General features: G+C 42.5%; 1 protein-coding gene across 3 annotated transcripts in view; it reads right to left on the reverse strand.

Annotated features, from left to right (window-relative positions):
- The window catches only part of LOC138751018 (SWI/SNF-related matrix-associated actin-dependent regulator of chromatin subfamily A-like protein 1), a 28089-nt gene extending 11674 nt beyond the window's left edge, over positions 1 to 16415 (reverse strand). For all 3 annotated transcript variants that reach the window (XR_011349667.1, XM_069913117.1, XM_069913118.1), the window contains exons 1-5: positions 16278 to 16415; positions 14103 to 14321; positions 13500 to 13570; positions 2215 to 2317; positions 125 to 307 (exon numbers count right to left, since the gene is read on the reverse strand). Coding sequence is in view for 2 of the 3 variants with exons in the window: in XM_069913117.1 (XP_069769218.1) it covers positions 125 to 307; positions 2215 to 2317; positions 13500 to 13570; positions 14103 to 14321; positions 16278 to 16379 (678 nt within the window). In the remaining variant the exon portion in view is untranslated. The remainder of the gene's footprint in view (positions 1 to 124; positions 308 to 2214; positions 2318 to 13499; positions 13571 to 14102; positions 14322 to 16277) is intronic.
- Between the last annotated feature and the right edge of the window lie 4161 nt (positions 16416 to 20576).

The raw sequence follows: 20576 nt of genomic DNA on the forward strand, positions 1-20576 counted from the left end.
GTTCCCATTAACATGTCCGACATATAAATATCACTGAATAAAAATGCATCATTTAATCTAGGGAAATGCAAGTTAACCCTGCAGTAACAATTCATATCTCATTAATCTGATTACATTCACTTACGCCGGGATTCCAGAAAAGCTCAGCAATGACAACAAGACCAGCAGAGGAGAGAGTTAGGCCCATGTTGGCTGCAGTGATGGAGAGCACAGCTACACAGCATGACTGAGAACACTGGAACTGGTCGCTGAGAGACTGGCGATCAGACGAAGAAGTGGATCCATCAATGCGGATAAATTCAATCCTCTGTGGAGAAACCAAACGTTCCATCATGAATTCATACTTCTCACTACAGAGCTGAAATGGATTGATGGTATAAAGCACAGCTTCAAAAGGTGACTGAAGCACAAGTAGGAACAGAGAGGAATAGTAGTAAAGGGGTACAACAGGCAAGGGGCGCAACAGCAAAGGGGAATAACAGGAAAAGGGACGCGCCAGGCAAGGGGCGCGCCAGGCATGGGGCGCGACAGGCATGGGGCGCGACAGGCATGGGGCGCGACAGGCATGGGGCGCGACAGGCATGGGGCGCGACGGGGAAGGGGCGCGACGGGGAAGGGGCGCGAAAGGGAAGGGGCGCGACAGGGAAGGGGCGCGACAGGGAAGGGGCGCGACAGGGAAGGGGCGCGACAGGGAAGGGGCGCGACAGGGAAGGGGCGCGACAGGGAAGGGGCGCAACAAGCATGGGGCGCGACAGGGAAGGGGCGCGACAGGGAAGGGGTGCGACAGGGAAGGGGCGCGACAGGGAAGGGGCACGACAGGGAAGGGGCGCGACAGGGAAGGGGCGCGAAAGGGAAGGGGCGCGACAGGGAAGGGGCGCGACAGGGAAGGGGCGCGACAGGGAAGGGGCGCGACAGGGAAGGGGCGCGACAGGGAAGGGGCGCGACAGGGAAGGGGCGCAACAAGCATGGGGCGCGACAGGGAAGGGGCGCGACAGGGAAGGGGTGCGACAGGGAAGGGGCGCGACAGGGAAGGGGCGCGACAGGGAAGGGGCACGACAGGGAAGGGGCGCGACAGGGAAGGGGCGCGACAGGGAAGGGGCGCGACAGGGAAGGGGAATAACAGGCACGGGACACGACAGGCAAGGGGCACTTAGAACGTTAGATTGTCAGTCAACATGAGGTTATGAAAAGAAAATCACAGATAAAGGAACAGAAGTAGGCCATTCAGCCCATTGAGTCTGCTCCACAAACCCACCCTGAGCTAAACTGCTCTCACAGTTTGATAAACACTTATCTTTGAGGCTGTAACCTTCAGAATACAGGCCATCTAGTTGATGTTTGTGTTTGGGTATTCAGAGGAACTTTTGATAATGTACCAGGTACAATTACTCATCAGAATACACTACTGGGTTTGATATACTGATGTGGGCAGAATAGGCAAATTTGGGATCGTGTTGGGATGTTGTGATGAGATGGTGCTGCAGGGATTAGTGCTGAGGCCACAGTTGTTCACAATCTTTATCATAATGTTTCTTTCCAAAGCATTGTTTGCAGCAAGCCTCCCCGGCCTCCATCCCTCCACCTCCCCAGCCTCTCTCCCTGCACCTTTCTCGGCCTCTCTCCCTGCACCTCCCCGGCCTCTCTCCCTCCACCTCCCCAGACCATCTCCCTCCACCTCCCCGGCCTCTCCCCCTGCACCTTTCCCGGCCTCTCGCCCTGCACCTCCCCGGCCTCTCTCCCTCCACCTCCCCAGACCATCTCTCTCCACCTCCCCGGCCTCTCCCCCTGCACCTTTCCCGGCGTCTCGCCCTGCACCTCCCCGGCACCTCTCCCTCCACCGCCCTGGCACCTCTCTCTCCCCACCTCCCCGGCCCCTCTCCCTCCACCTCCCCGGCCCCTCTCCCTCCACCGCCCTGGCACCTCTCTCTCCCCACCTCCCCGGCCCCTCTCCCTCCACCTCCCCAGCACCTCTCCCTCCACCTCCTCAATCCCCCCCCCACATCTCCCTCAGTTCTGTCCCGTGCTCCCTCGGTTCCCCACCCCACCCCTGCCATCTCCATTTTCCAGCACAACTTGCTACTTTCATTGAAAGTTCTCTGCTAATCACCTCAGGTAAGTTGTCTTGTTGGAAGAAATAGTTTCTCATTCAAAATTCATGCCTTGGAAAATTACTAAAAAATGATCATGTACATTATGGCAAAATGGTGATGTTACCTTTTCTTCCAGAGCTGTACACAATGCATCCAGGACTAAACGATGATGTCCGAACACCAAGAACTTTTCCCGCCCACTCCTGATCAAATCCATCACATATTCTCTGAAAAATCGTAATCACAATAACTTCAGTTTGTTTTCAGGATATAAACGCCCACCAGGGTCGACAGTTACCGTATCGGATCGTACCACATAACAAACGTACAGTATGGAAACAGGCCATATCGGCCCTTTAGTCTGGGAAGGTTTTGGGACACTTTCCTGTTATGTACAAGGAATGTAACAAGACTGACCATGGAAGTTATCAGGTTACTAGCTCCAGTTAGGGTTATTTTTCTGATACTCACTCATGTAAAACACTTAGTGCAAAATTATTCTGAGGGTTGAGTCTTTGGTTGTGGTAGATGAATGCCTGACAAGGGAAAGGTGCAATCAGATCGGCCATGACCTTATAAAGAGATTGAGGAGTAGTGAAGGGCCGAGTGGCCCACTTCTTCATTCATGAGATTGTTCAAAGCCTCTTGAGCTCAGTAATAGACAGCGGCGTGTCTGAAATGGATCACTCCTGGATCATCCTCTCCTCATTCGACTTGTCAATAACGTTCAGGATCATGTTTCAATCAATCCCACTCTCTCAAGTCGAGAAATTTGAGCTGAGCCTGTCTGTTCAGTCTTTCTTTAATCAACATAACTTGCAGTCTAACTACTAACCCTGGGTATTGTCTCTGAATTCCTTTCAACATACTCACATTGTTCGTTAAGTACGGTACAGTCCTCCAGGCGGGAGCTCATCAATGCTCATTAATTAAATATAAACTCCCGACTTTTATATTCAACTCCCTTCGAAACAAAAAAATAACAATGTGAGGTTTCCTAACTCCTTATTACCTTAGGAGCCCGTCAGGAAATTATACATCAGGGCATCCAGCTTCCTCTGCAACTCAATGGGAGCAGGTCCTTCAGCCAATGTGACTGCATCAAACATGATGCCAAGATCAACTAAAACGCAGCTGCCTGCAGATGATCCCTGTTCCTCTATTCCCTGCTTATTCATGTGAGGAGTTTGAGGAAATTTGTTATGTCACCGAAGACTCTAGTAAACTTCTACAGGTGGACCGTGGAGAGCATTCTGGCTGGTTGCATCACTGCCTTGTATGGAGGTGTCAACTCTCAACTCGGCCTGCAACATCACAAGCACCAGATTTCACTCCATTGAGGACATCGACATGAGGCGGTGTCTTAAAAAAGCAGCATCTATCCTCAAAGGCCCCACCACCCCAGGCCAAGCCTTGTTCATTCTGGTACCATCAGGGAAAAGGTACAGGAGCCTAAAGTCAAGCACTCAGTGGCACAAGGACGGCTTCTTCCCCTCCGCCATCAGATTCCTGAATAATCGATGAACCACAATCACTGCCTCACTTTGACTTTTCATGCACTATTTGTAATTATTGCGCAAGGTGCTTTATAGGTCAGTTTGCACTTTGATACAAACTAAATTTTGTAACTTGTTCATGACAATAAATTCTGATTCTGTCTATCGAGAAGCCTTTTAAATGCTACTATTGTGCATGATTCCACCACCACCCCTGGCAGCCCATCCCGAGCACCCACCACTATCCATGTAAAAAAAAATCTGGTCCCATACTCCACCCCTCCCCCACACCTTAAAAACATAACATAACAATTACAGCACAGAAACAGGCCATTAGGCCCTTCTAGTCCGCACCGAACCAAACACCCCTTTCTAGTCCCACCTCCCTGCACAATGCCCATCACCCTCCATCTTCTTCTCATCCATAGACCTGTCCAACCTTTTCTTAAATAATACAGTCCAGTCCTTTCACAGAATGTGTTTCCCAATCTATATGTAGAATATTAAAATCTCCCATAACTATAATATGACATTTTTCAAATTAAATTTTTAATTTTAAATTTAAACATGCAAAACGTTAACAGGCCCTTTCAGTCCACAAGTCTGGGCTATCCAATTACACCCAAATGACCTACAACCCTCGGTATGTTTTGAATGGTAGGAGCCCCCGGGGAAAATCCATACAGATACAGGGAGAGCGTACAAACTCCTTACAGACAGTGTGGGATTTGAACCCTGGTCCCGATCGCTGGCACTGTAAAGGCATTGCACTAACCGCTCCGCTGACCATGCCATCTGTTACCTTGGGAAATAGATTTGACTGTGCACTCTACCAATGCCTCTCATAATTTTATAAACTCCTATAAGATATGAGGGAAGTAGGCCATTTGGCCCATCGAGTCCACTGTCATTCCATCATGAGCTGATCCACTCTCCCACTCAGCCCCACTCCCCTGTCTTTCTCCATACTCTTTGATACCCAACTTTTCAGACATCTATCAATCTCTTCCTTAAATACACCCATCAACCTGGCCTCCACAGCTGCCCATCATAGCAAATTCCAGAGGTTCACCACTTTCTGACGAAAGAAATTTGTCCACATCTCTGTTTTAAATGGGTGCCCTTCAATCCTGAAGTTGTACCCTCTTGTCCTTGACTTTCCTTACCATGGTAAACAACTTTACCACATGAAGGTGTTCTAAGAGTTTGGATATAGAAGTAGTTGGATAGCCAGGGAGTGATTAGTGATTTGTGTGTGTAGGTCATGTTTAACCAAGTTGATAGTTATTCGAGGAGGTTGATGAAATCTGTGAATGTTGTCTACGTGGACCTTAGTAAGGCCTTTGACAAGGTCCCACATGGGAAATTACCAGTCAGGAAGGTTCAGACGCTCCATATACATTGGCTAGATGGGAGAAGCCAGAGTAGAGGTGGATGATTGCCTCTTTGAATGGAGGCCTGTGACTAGTGGTGCCTCAGGGATCGGTGCTGGAACCATTGCTATTTATCATCTATATTAACGATCGAGATAATAATGTGGTAAATTGGATCGGCAAGTTTGCAGATGACACTAAGATTGGAGACGTTGTGGACAGTGAGGAAGGTTTTCAAAGGTTGCAGAGGGAACTGGACCAACTGGGAAAATGGGCTGAAAAATAGCTGATGGAATTTAATGCAGACAAGTGTGAGGTGATGCATTTTGGAAGGACAAACCAAGAAAGGACGTACACGGTAAATGGTCGGGCCCTGAGGAGTGCGGTAGAACAGAGGGATCTGGGAATACAGATACATAATTCTCTCAAAGTGATATCACAGGTAAATGGGGTCATTATGAGATCTTTTGGCACATTGGCCTTCATAAATCTAAGTATTGAGTCCAGATAGACCCTGTCTTAAGATGGGGTTCAATTTCAGGAATCGCACCGTAAGTTGAAACAACACTGCACTCTACCATTTTTTTATATTTAAATTTAATTTAAACATTGAAAACCTTTATTACAACCAATTTAAACTGAAAAAAATTACTGCAATACACACTACTGTTTAATTTAAAATTTATTTAATGCTGAAAACCTGTATTATAACACAATTTGATATGACATGAATTTGATGCGACTGTGACGACGCGATGCAAAGCAAATTTGACAGGATGGCTGGTTTGCTGTACAGTACCGTACAGTGCACTCGTGATTGCTAGTATATTCTGGGTACTACTCTCATGTTATGCTGCAATTGTGAAGCATTGCAAGAGAGTGGCATCATTTTGTCATTGCACTGCGTATCGCAAGCGCAGGGAAACATCGTAACTTGAAACCAAAATGACCAGATTGTGACTAACATAAATTTGAAATATCGCAAGTCGATCTGTACAGTAGTTGCGATAATATGTTAAAGTTATTCAAGACTTTGGTGAGGCCAAATTGTGTGCAGTTTTGATCTTCTAACTACAGGAAAGCTATCAATAAGATTGAAAGAGTGCAGAGAAGATTTACTGGAATGTTGCCCAGACTTCAGGAACTGAGTTACAGGGAGGTTAGGACTTTATTCCCTGGAGTGTAGAAGAATGAGAGGAGATTTGATCGAGGTATTTAAAATTATGATGTGTAAAGATAGAGGAAATACAAGTTGGCTTTTTCCTCTGAGGGAAGGTGAGATACAAAGGGTGAAAGGGGAGAAATTTAGGGGGAACTCCTTCACACAGAGAGTGGTAAGAGTGTGAAACAGGCTGCCAGTTGAAATGGTGAATGTGGGCTCAATTTTAACATGGAAGAAAAATGTGAACAGGTAATTGGATGGAAGAGGAATGTGGACTGGGTGAAGGTTAGTGGGTCAAGGCAGAATAATAGTTTGGCACACATTAGAAGGGCTGAAGAGCCTGGTTCCTGTGCTGTAATGTTCTATGGTTTTATGTCCCCTTTTTGCCTCCTATTCTCCAAGAAATAAAGTCCCAGCCTATTTCAGCCTCTCTTTGTAATTCACCTACCAACCCTGTTGACATTCTCATGTGTCTTTCTGTAACCTTTCCAGCTTAACAATATTTTAGATTTCAGATTTATTGTCAGAGTATATAGGTGACATCACATACGATGCTGAGATTCCTTTTTCCTGCAGGCGCGACAGAATTACCACCTACTGGTAGTGCAAAAAATAAACTGTACACAGCGCGTACATGTAAACAAATGTAAACCAACTGACTGTGCAATACAGACAATCAATAACGTGCACAAGTCAGAGTCCTTAAATGAGTCCCTGATTGAGTTTGTCGTTGAGGAGGCTGATGGTGGAGGGGGAGCAGACATTCCTGAACTTGGTGGTGCAAGTCTTGTGTCACCAATACCTCTGTCCTGATGGCGGCAGTGAGCACACAGCGTGTGCTGGGTGGTGTGAATCCTTGATGATTGCTGCTATCCTTTGATAGCTGGCTGAATAAAACTGTGCACAATACTCTTCGATTGAAAACCAGCTAATTAGATCTAAATCTGATTTTTATGTGCATAGTGAGAAATCGGGTAAACTGTTGGCTAATCATCTGAAGAATATTTCAGCTAGACGCCAAATTGTGGAGATTCGCAAACAGAATGGAGAACTGACTGTTAACCAGGAAGAGATAAATCAATCTTTCCAAAATTTTTATACATCCTTATATAGTACAGAATCCCCTCAAGACCTTAGTAATATGTTTAATTTTTTAGAACATTTGAAACTCCCAAAAGTATTACCTCAAGATAACTTAGAATTAAGTAAACCCATTACATCAATAATACTATTTTCTCACTGAACTCGGGGAAAGCACCAGGTCCCGATGGATATTCTGTGGAATTTTATAAAGCTTTTTCTTCTACTCTCTCTCCCTGGCTGATTAAGATGTTTGATGAATCTATCACATTGGGTAAACTACCACAATCATTTTACAGAGCTACGATTTCTCTAATCTTGAAAAAAAATAAAGACCCGACCGAATGTTCTTCTTATAGACCTATTTCTTTGTTGAATGTTGATTCTAAGATCTTCTCTAAAATTCTAGCGACAAGGCTAGAGAAGATATTACCATATATTATCTCTGAAGACCAGACTGGATTCATTAAAAATCGTTATTCCTCCTTTAATATTAGAAGATTGATGAATATTATTTACACTCCTTCACATAAGTCTTCTGAATGTGTTATTTCACTCGATGCTGAGAAGGCCTTCGATAGAGTAGAATGGCCTTATTTATTTACAGTTCTTGAAAAATTTAATTTTAGTCCGATATTTATATCTTGGATTAAACTTCTTTATAATTCCCCAGTTGCCTCGGTTTTTACTAATACCCAAAGATCGCCATATTTTCGATTATTTCGGGGCACCAGGCAAGGGTGCCCCCTTAGCCCTTTATTATTTAACTTAGCTTTAGAACCTTTGGCAATTGCTATCAGAGAAGCACCCAATATTACTGGTATTATTCGTTGCAGGGATATTCATAAAGTATCACTATATGCAGATGATTTATTGTTATATATTTCCAATCCTGAAAATTCTATTCCTGCAGTTTTATCTTTATTAGCCCAATTTAGTAATTTTTCGGGATATAAACTGAATTTAAATAAAAGTGAATTATTCCCTTTTAATGGATGGGTCCCTATTTATGATAGTTTACCTTTTAAAATAGCTAGAGACCATTTTATATAAAGCATAAAACATAAAGATTTGTTTAGGACTAATTTTTTCCCTCTATTGGACCTGATCGGCAGTTTACTTACCAATTGGTCACCATTATCCCTATCCATGATAGGGCGAATTAATGCTATTAAGATGATGATCTTACATAAATTTTTATATATATTCCAAGCTATACCTATTTTTGTTCCTAAATCTTTTTTTGATAAGGTCGATTCTAAATTGTCCTTGTATATCTGGCAAAACAAGAATCCTAGATTGGGGAAAAAATATTTACAGAAATCTAAACTAGAGGGAGGGTTGGCATTACCCAACTTTAGAATTTATTACTGGGCAATTAATATTAGTTACTTAAGGTATTGGTTGAATTATTCAGAATTATCTCTAAATCCCCATTGGGTAAATTTAGAAATTAAACCGATACAAAATTTTTCAATTAGCTCTATTTTGGGAGCTGCTCTCCCTTTTACTCTTACTAAATTATATAAACAAATTGATAATCCAATGGCTAAACATACACTACGTATATGGTTTCAATTCCGGAGATTTTTTGGCCTAAGTCATTTTATCTTGGAAACTCCTATTGTACTAAATTTCCTTTTTTATCCCTCTCTAATTGATCAAGCTTATTTACTCTGGAAAGTTAAAGGTATAACATGCTTTTCGGATTTATTCTTGGATAACTCTTTCATGTCATTTGAACAATTATCCATGAAATATGATTTACCTCGATCTCATTTCTTTCGATATTTGCAGATTAGGAGTTTCTTAGTTTCAACTTTACCCTCTTTTCCCAATCGGGAGACTACGACTGTTTTAGAGGATATACTATATTCAAAATTCCCTCCAAAAGGTGTGATATCTAAATTATATAATATAATTACAAAAATAAATTCTGGGACTTTTGAAAAGTTTAAAAATGATTGGGAAAGAGAACTCAACCTTCATATTTCTAATGAAAATTGGAATAAAATTCTGCGACTGGTAAACTCTTCTTCTCTATGTGCAAAACATTCACTAATACAGTTTAAAGTTGTTCATAGAGCTCATATGTCTAAAGATAAACTCCATCGCTTTTATTCTCATATCGATCCTATATGTGATAAATGTCAATTGGAAATAGCTTCCCTTACACATATGTTTTGGTCCTGTCCCTCTTTACAGAATTATTGGAAGGAAATTTTTTCCATTATATCTACTGTTTTGAATATTGATTTACAACCACATCCCATTACTGCAATTTTTGGATTACCTATGATAGATTTGACTTATTTATCTCTTCCTGCAGATCGTATAATTGCTTTTCTTACACTAATGGCTAGAAGATCTATACTATTGAATTGGAAAGAGGTAAATCCTCCCACTGTTTTCCAATGGTTTACCCAAACTATACTATGTTTAAATTTAGAGAAAATTAGAAACTCTGTCTATGAATCCCCTTCTAAGTTTGAGTTAACCTGGCGACCATTTATTCAATATTTTCATTTGTGGTGAGTTGATCTGGCTCTGTTTTCTTTCTATGATTATGTATGATAATTGGGCTGTAAGATGAGATCGGAGTGATCGGCGTGGTTTAGCTATATCTGTAGGTTTTTTTTAAAGTTTTTTTTAAATTCAGATTTGTTTTTTCTTCTTTTTTGGGGTTTTTTTTTCTCTTTTTTCATATATTGTTATTAATTATATCTTTTTTTTTAGAGATAGTTCACACCCTAAACTGATCAAAAATTTTTTTTTATGATATATTTCTATTCCATTAACAATGGCGTGAAGCAAGGCTGTGTTCTCGCACCAACCCTCTTTTCAATCTTCTTCAGCATGATGCTGAACCAAGCCATGAAAGACCCCAACAATGAAGACGCTGTTTACATCCGGTACCGCACGGATGGCAGTCTCTTCAATCTGAGGCGCCTGCAAGCTCACACCAAGACACAAGAGAAACTTGTCCGTGAACTACTCTTTGCAGATGATGCCGCTTTAGTTGCCCATTCAGAGCCAGCTCTTCAGCGCTTGACGTCCTGCTTTGCGGAAACTGCCAAAATGTTTGGCCTGGAAGTCAGCCTGAAGAAAACTGAGGTCCTCCATCAGCCAGCTCCCCACCATGACTACCAGCCCCCCCACATCTCCATCGGGCACACAAAACTCAAAACGGTCAACCAGTTTACCTATCTCGGCTGCACCATTTCATCAGATGCAAGGATCGACAATGAGATAGACAACAGACTCGCCAAGGCAAATAGCGCCTTTGGAAGACTACACAAAAGAGTCTGGAAAAACAACCAACTGAAAAACCTCACAAAGATAAGCGAATACAGAGCCGTTGTCATACCCACACTCCTGTTCGGCTCCGAATCATGGGTCCTCTACCGGCACCACCTACGGCTCCTAGAACGCTTCCACCAGCGTTGTCTCCGCTCCATCCTCAACATCCATTGGAGCGCTCACACCCCTAACGTCGAGGTACTCGAGATGGCAGAGGTCGACAGCATCGAGTCCACGCTGCTGAAGATCCAGCTGCGCTGGATGGGTCACGTCTCCAGAATGGAGGACCATCGCCTTCCCAAGATCGTATTATATGGCGAGCTCTCCACTGGCCACCGTGACAGAGGTGCACCAAAGAAAAGGTACAAGGACTGCCTAAAGAAATCTCTTGGTGCCTGCCACATTGACCACCGCCAGTGGGCTGATAACGCCTCAAACCGTGCATCTTGGCGCCTCACAGTTTGGCGGGCAGCAGCCTCCTTTGAAGAAGACCGCAGAGCCTACCTCACTGACAAAAGGCAAAGGAGGAAAAACCCAACACCCAACCCCAACCAACCAATTTTCCCTTGCAACCGCTGCAATCGTGTCTGCCTGTCCCGCATCGGACTGGTCAGCCACAAACGAGCCTGCAGCTGACGTGGACTTTTTACCCCCTCCATAAATCTTCGTCCGCGAAGCCAAGCCAAAGAAAAGAATATTATTGTTTAATATCTCTGTATTAATTCATTACTTACTATGTATTTTTTTTATATCTCTTTGAACTGTATGTGTTTATAAATTATAATAATAATAAAAAGATTGAAAAAGAAAGAAAGAAAGAAAGAAAAGGAAATGGGCCAATGACAATTTTTCTCAAGCCAAATATTTCAGTAACAATTAGATCTAGAGCAGTGATTCTGAACCTTACCTTCCCACTCATACCCCACCTTAAGCAATCCCTTACTAATCACAGAGCACCGATGCAATAGGGATTGTTTAAGGTGGAATGTGAGTTTAGGGGACAGTTTAAAAAATCACTACCTAGATCCTGTTGAATATTTCATCAGTCCATTTTATTTTCATGAAGAATGTGCAATGACCTCAATTTTCTAGCCCATCGATTCCATTCTATCCCACCCCCACTAATTCTTCCAGCGTTCTATTTGTTCCACAGTCCCATCAATCTTCGATTCTATCATTCACCGATACAACAGCTAATTAACCCACCAACCTGCTGGAGGGGTAAGGAGCAGAGACTCATATTTAAGAAATATCTTGTCAAGCACTTGAAATAAAGCAACGGGGTTTCATATGGAGTTGCAGCACAGATGCAGTCATAATTTTATTGATTAGTAGGGCAGGATCAAGGAAACCGGAGACCTACTCTGCTCTATTTCTTAAAATTCTTGACAATCCTGGCAAAAGCAACTTGTTTATTTGAACAGAGAGCATTGAACATTACAGTACAGTACAGGGCCTTCAGTCCACAATGTGGTGATTGATGTAAATCTATCCAAAGTTTTCCTAAATCACATCTAGAATTCCCTTCCCAATTTACTCTCTCAAGTTCTTGCCTTATCGCATCCCTTCCCTATTTAAACAGTTTCTCATTTTGTCCACTCCTATTCTTGTCCATAGCTAAGATAAAGGCCAGGAGGTGTGGTCACTATGTCTGAAATGATCACCCAACAAGACGTCACATGACCAGGTTCACCACTTAGTACTAGATCCAGAAAGGCTTCTCCACTAGAAGTCCACATACTGTGCCAGTAACCTTGGACACACATGACAAATTCTGCCCCTCCAGAGCCTTTTGCACTTTGGAGATTCCAGTCAGCATTGGGGAAATTGAAGTCTCTCATAATTGCAACCCTGTTTGTTTTGCACCTTTACAAAATCTGCTCCTCTGTCTCAAGGGTGATTTTGGGGGCCTATAGACTACACCTAATACAGTGATTTTGCTCCCTTCTACTCACAATGACCCAGCAGGCAATCCCTCCACCTCATCCTCTTTCTGCAACTGTTATACTATCCTTGATCATCAATCCCACCCCCCCATCACTCTTGAAGCATCTGTACCCCAGAACTTGCAACAGTCAATCCTGTCCTTGCATCATTCAAGTCTCTGTAATGGTCACACCATCAAAATCTCATGTATTGATCCATGCTTGACATTTACCACCCTTATTCTTAATATTTCTTGCAATAAAATACACACACTTCAACCACGCCAACATCCTGCAATGAATGATGCCTGGTTTTCCTCAGTCTTACTGTGGATCCCATTGATCTGACCTCACACTCTTGTTATAGATAGAGAATTTAGGTTAAAAAGGGCTAAGTTAAAATGTGATGATTAATCATAAAAGGGGAAGCCAGAATAGACAGGGAGCTTACCATAAAAGTTCAGCTAGACAATGTTATAACAAACAGAGATTTTCATGGTCAGAGAGAGACATGTAGGAGCCAAAGATTGATAAAAAGAGTGAGAAACAGAATTTAGTGTGTGTAGAGTTCGTAGTGTACAAATGCAAGTGTACTTAGGATGATTTTACAAAAACTAACCAATTAAAACAGTGTTAAAAAGAAGGGGAAGGACAAACAAAAAAGGTATAAAAATCAATGCACTGTATGTATCGGGGCTTGACTTGGCGAGAAGCCAGTTGAGTCCAACTCTGCAGACTTGTAAATAAAGCTTGTCGTGTCATCAATTTTAAAGAGACTCATGTGTGAGAATTTGTATTTCTGACACTCTGGTTCACTGCCCAGCCAGTTCAAGGTTAGGCACATTCAGTTCTTCCATCGGCACCATACCCTGCAGTGTGTGTATGATCTACAAGTTTCACTGCAACAAACATCTTTTTTTCCACAGCACCTTTCAGTAGGTGTCAAAGGATATCACCACCTGCAAGGTCTCTGAGTCACACACCAACATTATGGGCAGTGAAAAAGAGCTAACAATATGAAGTTAGGTTGCAAAACAAGGAAAGAGGTTAATAAATGGATACTTGTTTCTCACACAATAGATCGAACTTTAGCTTCTCCTGTGCGATTGTAGAAAACTATCAGTGCCTCCTTTTGCTTGCGTTTCTGCAAGGAAGAGTAGAATTTTGGAATAAACACCAAAAATATGAAAAATATTTTCTCCTTCTATCCACTGACATTGCACTGGAAGCTGAGCTAATTCCTCCATTGAAGATCTCCTTCAGACCCAGAACCCCATGCCCTCTAACCCTCAGCAAAACAGAATTTAAGCCTAATGTTCATTGGCTGAAGCAGCAGGATAAAGCAGATGGGGAGATCTTATTATACTTTCCAAATTCCCCTTTGAGGAAAAACAGATCCCAGTTGGGAAGCTCAAGGAGATCCAACACAGAGCATTTCCTGACGACACTGGGCTGAAGGTTGGGTGTTTCAGGATCAATGAACAACAGTGCAAGATGACCACCAGTCATTCTTTCCTATGGTCAACAGGACAACACCATGCACAGAATGATGGTTAGCTTCTTGAATATATCATATATCGGGAGCTAGTTGTGATTGACTACGGCATGGTAAGAATCCTGATCCTTTCTGTTTCTGTCAGGAGCTGTGTAATACTATCAAACCATAAAACACCCACCGTTTTATGGCCTCTGGCCATTTCCTCTGCAGCTGCCTTCAATGCTGTCTTGGCTTTTGCACTCATGCCCTGAGGCTCCACCAACACTACCTTCCGCCGCTTGGCAGGCAACTGCGACAGAACGTCCGACTTCAGTCGTCTCACCATCAATGACTCCAGCAAAATGAGTCGTAGTTCCGGTAGATTAGATGATCCTGAATAGTCCCATCCCCAAGGTAACTATCAATCAAAGGTATAAAAGAATGAGCAACAAATGCTGAAGGATGAGGGGGAGGGGTGCTGAGTGATAAGAGAGTGGGCGGGGAGGGGTGCTGAGTGACGGGTGGTTGGGTGGGGAGGGATGTGAAAGGAGGTTGTGCGGGGAGGGGTGCTGAGTGACAGGAGGGTGGGAGGGGAGGGATGTCTCTCATGATGGGAAGTTGATCTCAATCAAGGATTATAATCTCTACTTCTCGGCCCAAGCAAACAATAGAAGCTGCCTAATCAAATACATTTAAACTGCAGAAATGGTTGACACTAAATGTATTTCTTGTGCACCAGGATAGAGGCAGCAGACAGGACAGATGCTCCATCAAAATTAAGCGATAGAATCAGTGCAGGAAGAGTTATGAGTAGCAAAGGGAAGAAAAAGTATGTGAACTGTATGAAGGTCTCTTGAGAGTATAGATGTAGGATATTTCATAAATCATTTAATTACAGAAGCATGCAACAATGGTAGTAAACACAAAAAGTCTGGAGACATTAAAGGTAATACATTAATCATGGATTCTTTAATCTGGACGTAGGCAGAGCAACCAGACAGAAATACAGCGGAGGTGTGAACAAGACAGCAAGCTGTATGAAATTTATCGTCAGTCACACAGCATTGAAATAGACCTTCAGCCCAAGGCCTCGTGACCAAAACACAAGGGCCAGTTCTCTGCTTGATGTCTGCTAAACATGTAGCTCAGTGGCTCTCAACCTTCCTCTTCCCACTCACATCCCACTTTAAGTAATCCCTAAGCCATCAGTGCTCTGTGATTAATAAGGGATGGGAAGGGAAGGTTGAGAATCACTGCTCGACACCCAATTGTTACTGCAATATTTTGCTTGAGAAAAATTGTCATTGTCCCATTTCCTTTGGAGTTCTGAAACCGTGCACAAATCGAGCCAATTGGGGACAATTCAAACAGTGGTTTTCAAACTTTTTCTTTCCACTCACATCCCACCTGAAGCAATCCCTTACTAATCACAGAACACCTATGACCTAGGGATTACTTCAAGTGGGATATGAGTGGAAAGAAAAAAGTTAAGAACTGCTGGTTTAGCTCAAGATAGCTGCTTTGCCATTCAGCAAGATGAGGCTGATCTTTTGCTTCTACACCACTCCTCAGAACTAACCCCACATCCTTTGATTCCATTTATAGCTTAAATCCTTTCTCTTGCCTTGAATAATTTCTTAGCACCTTTGCTTATTTTGAGACAGGGTCCCCCCCCCCCCAATTCCAGACAACCCAGCCATGAGCAACATCCCCTATCAGGACTTAAAATAATCTTGTACAGCACAGTACAGGCCTTTCGGCCCACGATGCTGTGCCAACCTATATAAACCTACTCAACAATCTAAGCTTCCCTATCTCACACCTATAACCTTCTATTTTCTTACATCTATGTGCCTGTCTAAGAGTCTTTTAAATGTCCCTATTGTACCAGCCTCCACCACCCCTGGCAATGAGTTCCAGGCACCCACTACTCCCTGTGTAAAACACATACCCCTAATCTTTCCTCCTCTCACCCTGAACTCATGTCCTCAGTTGTTTGCTATCACACTAGGCTTCCTTCTGCTTGTATTTCCTTTATCATCCCATTATCTCAGATGTGGAGAAACTGCTTCTCCTAGATTAGAGAATCTGTGGAATTCTCTGCCCAACAAAGTAGTAGAGGCTCCCTCAGTAAATGTATTTAAGACACCTAGATTTTTGAATAATTTGTTGAATTAAGGCTTATGGAGAACAAGCAGGTTGTGCACAGCCAGATGAGCCACATTACTGAATGGCAAAGCAGGCTTGACAGGCCAAATGGCTTACTCCTGATCCTATTTCTTAAGTTCACATAATTAATAAATATCGAAGAAGACTTGATGGGCCCATTAGCATATTTCTGCTCCAACATCTTGTGATCCAACCTCTTCCTCACCTGCTTAGCTGCACAATAGCGCATTCCAAAGTTGTGAAAGTTGGGGAAAAGTGTGGGCCGGATGGCAGCGATTTGGCTGTACAGCTCCGCGGGTCGTGACATGGCTGGTGTCCCGGACAATAAAATGAGTCTTCTTGCAGCCTGGGAATAAGAATTATGAAGATTAATTAAAACCTAGGGAAGTACCTCTCCTGGCCCATGGCACTCCTGTCCAGAGCAGGCCAGTGGAGAGAAATCAGAGATCAGGGTGGCGCAATGGTGCATCTGTTCCAACACCTGCATTTGTTCCCGACTCCAGAAGTGCCTGGCTACAGTTTGCATGTTCTTCCTGGAATGGCCTGGGTTTCCTCTGGATAGATGACCACGGAATATTGCCCCATGTTTAGATGGGCAAACCTGGATTTTTATTCCTTGGAGCTTAAGAGTCTGGGGGGACAGCTGATAAAGGTGTATAAAATTTAGTCAGGGCATCAAGGGTTTTGGGAAGAAGGCTGGGGAGTGGGGCTGAGTGATAAGGATCGGCTCGTAAATAAATGGCAGAGTAGACCCAACAGGCCGATTGGTCTACTACTGCTTCTATATCTTGTGATCCTGTGAAAATCACGAGAGGCACTGAGGGGTGGACAGAATTTTTTCCCTAGGAAAATATGTCACACAGGAGAAGACTTGCATTTAAGAATCAGAATTTATTGTCATGAACATGTCACAAAATTCATTGCCTTGCAGCAGCGTCACAGCGCAAAACATTTCTATAAACCACCTTGCAACAATTAAAAAAAATAAAGCAAGAAAAAGGTCAAAGTCTGTGGTTCGTTGTTCATTCAGGAATCTGATGGCAGCAGGAAAGAAGCTTTCCTTGTGCAATGAGTGCTCGTCTTCAGTCTCCAGGACTTCTCTCCTGATGGTAGCTGATTAAAGAGGGCATGGATCCTTGAGTATAGAAGCTGCTTTTTTGAGACGCCGCTTCATGTAGACATCCTCAATGGAGTGAAGTCTGGTGCCTGTGAAGTCTCTGGCCGAGTTAAGAACTCTCTGGAGATTTTTCTTGTCCTAAGTGTTGGTACCTCCATACCAGGCAGAGATGCAACCATCCAGAATGCTCTCCATGGTACACCTGTAGAAAATTTTCAGAGTCTTCGTGACATACCTAATTTCCTCAAACACTTCACAAAGTACAGCTGCTGGCAGGCCTTCTTTGTGATTGTATTGACATGGAGGCTCCAGGACAGATCCTTGGAGATGCTGACACCGAGGAATTTGAAGTTCTTAACCCTTTCCACTGCTGGCTCAATAAGGACTGATTCATGTTCTCCAGACTTCCTCCTGGTCCACTCTCATTGCTTGGTTTGGCTAACTTTGAGTGAAAGGTTGTTGTTGTGACACCATTCAAGGAGCTGATCTATCTCCCTCCAGTACGTTTCCTCATTGGGGCTTGTGATTTTGCTGATAAATTGGCACTTGAATTGTGCCTAACCACACATTCACGGATGTAGCGTGAGTAGATCAGTGGGCTAAGAGCGCATCCTTGAGGTGCACGAGGTGCAGGACAAATAGTTTACATAGAGAGATTTGGGTGTCTGGTACAGGATGCCAAGAGTAGTGATGGAAGCAGATACACGAGTAGTGTATATCCCATCTCTTAGAACACCTTCCAATAATTTACCTACCACTGACGACAGGCTCACCGGCCTATAATTTCCAGGGTTACTTTGGAACCTTTTTTGAATAACTTGAGCTACCCTCTAATCCTCTGACACCACACCCATGCCTAAGGATATTTTAAACATTTCTGCCAGAGCCCCTGCAATTTCTGAGCTTATCTCCTTCAAGGTCTGAGGGAATATCTTGTCAGGGCCTATTTGCTTTAAGACAGCAATATTGTTAATCTCTGGATTACTCCCTGTGCCACGCGACAGTGTGAATAGAAATAGAATGAGGTGGAGGATTAACACGTGGCTGAAGGGGTGGAGTAAGGGGCAGGGTTTTAAGTTTCTGGATAACTGGGACCTTCTTTGGGGGAGATGTGACCTGTACAGTAAGGACGGGTTACACTTAAATCCCAGGGGGACCAGAATCCTGGCAGAGGTATTTGCTAGGGCTACTCAGGATCCTTTAAACTAGAATGGTTGGGGGGAGGGAACAAAATAGTACAGAGCAGTAAGGAGAAGGTTAGAATGCAAACAAAGAAAGTTTGTAGTATTTGAATATGGATGGGCAGGTGATAGAGAAGGGAAATGCTCTGGAAGAAGATGAAGGGCAATTGGCAGGAAAAGTAAATAATGTTGTTCTTAAAGATGAGGGAAAACAGGGATTAAAAATTGGGAAATCCCTGAAATTCATATATTTTAATGCCAGGAGTATTGTAAAAAAGGTGGATGAGCTGAAGGTGTGGATTGATACTTGGAAGTATGATGTGGTAGCAATTAGTGAGACATGGTTGCAGGAGGGATGTGATTGGCAGCTGAATATCCCTGGGTTTCTTTGTTTTAGGTGTGTTAGAGTCGGAGGGGCAAGAGGAGGTGGAGTCCCCTCTCAATCTTCTACGCTCCAGAGAAAAAAGCCCCAGTCTGCACAACCTTTCCCTGTAACTCAGACCCTGAAATCCTGTCAACATTCTCATGAACTTTCTCTGCACTCTATTTTGTTTATATCTTTCCTATAATTTGGTGACCAAAACTGTACACAGTACCCCAAATTTGGCCTCACCAATGCCTTGTACAATTTCATCATAACCTCCCTACTCTTGAATTCAATACTCCGATTTATGAAGGCCAACATTCCAAATGCCTTCTTCGCCACACCATCTACCTGAGTATCAGCCTTGAGGGTACTATTTACCATAACTCCTAAATCCCTTTGTTGTTCTGCACTCCTCAATTGTCTACCATTCAATGTATATGACCTATTTAAATTTGCCTTTCCAAAATGCAGCACCTCACATTTATCTGTATTAAATTCCATCAGCCATTATTTAATGCCAAATTAAAATATATTTTGAAATAAACATGGAATCAGTTAAAGACAAATTTATATTATGGGATGCAATGAAAGCCTTCATTAGAGGGCAGATAATAAGTTATGTAACTAAGATGAAAAAGGATTACAATCGGGAAATAGAGCAGTTGGAAAGGAAGATAGTAAGTACAGAAAAGGAACTAGTAAAAAGGGATGATTTAACGAAAAAGAGAATTGGCGGACAAAAAAATAAAATATGAAACATTATAAACGTACAAGGTAGAGAAGAACATAATGAAAATAAAGCAGAAGTATTACGAACTGGGAGAAAAACATACATCTTAAAACAGAACAAGCTAAAAGAACTGTATTGGCATCAAGGAAAAAGGACAAACAAATTACATATAACCCAATAGAGATCAATGAAAACTATAAGAAATTTTATGAACAATTATTCCAAACTGAGAACAAGGGGAAAGATGATAAAATAGAAGAGTTTTTAGCTAAAATTGAATTGGCGAAATTGTAAGAAGAGGAACAAAACAAACTAATAAAACCATTTGAAATAGAGTAAATACAGGATATATTAAAAAAAGCTGCCAAACAATAAAACACAAGGTGAGGATGGATTTCCAATAGAATTTTATAGAACATTTAAAAAGTTATTAATTCCTCCTCTCCTGGAAGTAATGAACCAGACAGAAGAAACACAAAACTTGCCAGATTCATGTAAGACAGCAATAATTACAGTAATAACAGACAGGGAAGGATCCATCAACACCAGCATCATATGGACCAATATCTCTACTTAACTCAGATTATAAGATAAGAGCAAAATTATTAGCAAACAGATTGGCCAACTGTGTACCAAAAATAGTAAAACTAGATCAAGCTGGATTTATTAAGAAAAGACGACAGCGGATAACGTCTGTAAACTTATTAATCTAATTCATGCAGTTCAAGGAAATAAGAAACCAACAGTGGCTGTTGCTTTAGATGCAGAAAAAGCCTTTGACAGAGTAGAGTGGAACTACTTATTTAAAGTATTACAGAGGTTCAATCTACCAGAAAAATATATTAATTGGATTAAAGCACTGTATAATTGACCGTTGGCAAAGGTAGCAGTAAATGGATATGTATCTAACCAATCAACTCGACAGGGGTGTCCATTATCCCCCTCATTGTTCGCCTTAGCAATAGAACCATTGGCAGAACTGATAAGAATAGAAAATAAAATAAAAGGGATAAAAATAAAGGAGAAGGAGTATAAAATCAGTTTATTTGCAGATAACATCATAGTATACTTAACAGAACCAGAGATATCAATAAAAGAATTACATAAGA

The sequence above is a fragment of the Narcine bancroftii genome, unplaced genomic scaffold, assembly GCF_036971445.1.
Source record: "Narcine bancroftii isolate sNarBan1 unplaced genomic scaffold, sNarBan1.hap1 Scaffold_601, whole genome shotgun sequence".
Classification (NCBI taxonomy): domain Eukaryota; kingdom Metazoa; phylum Chordata; class Chondrichthyes; order Torpediniformes; family Narcinidae; genus Narcine; species Narcine bancroftii.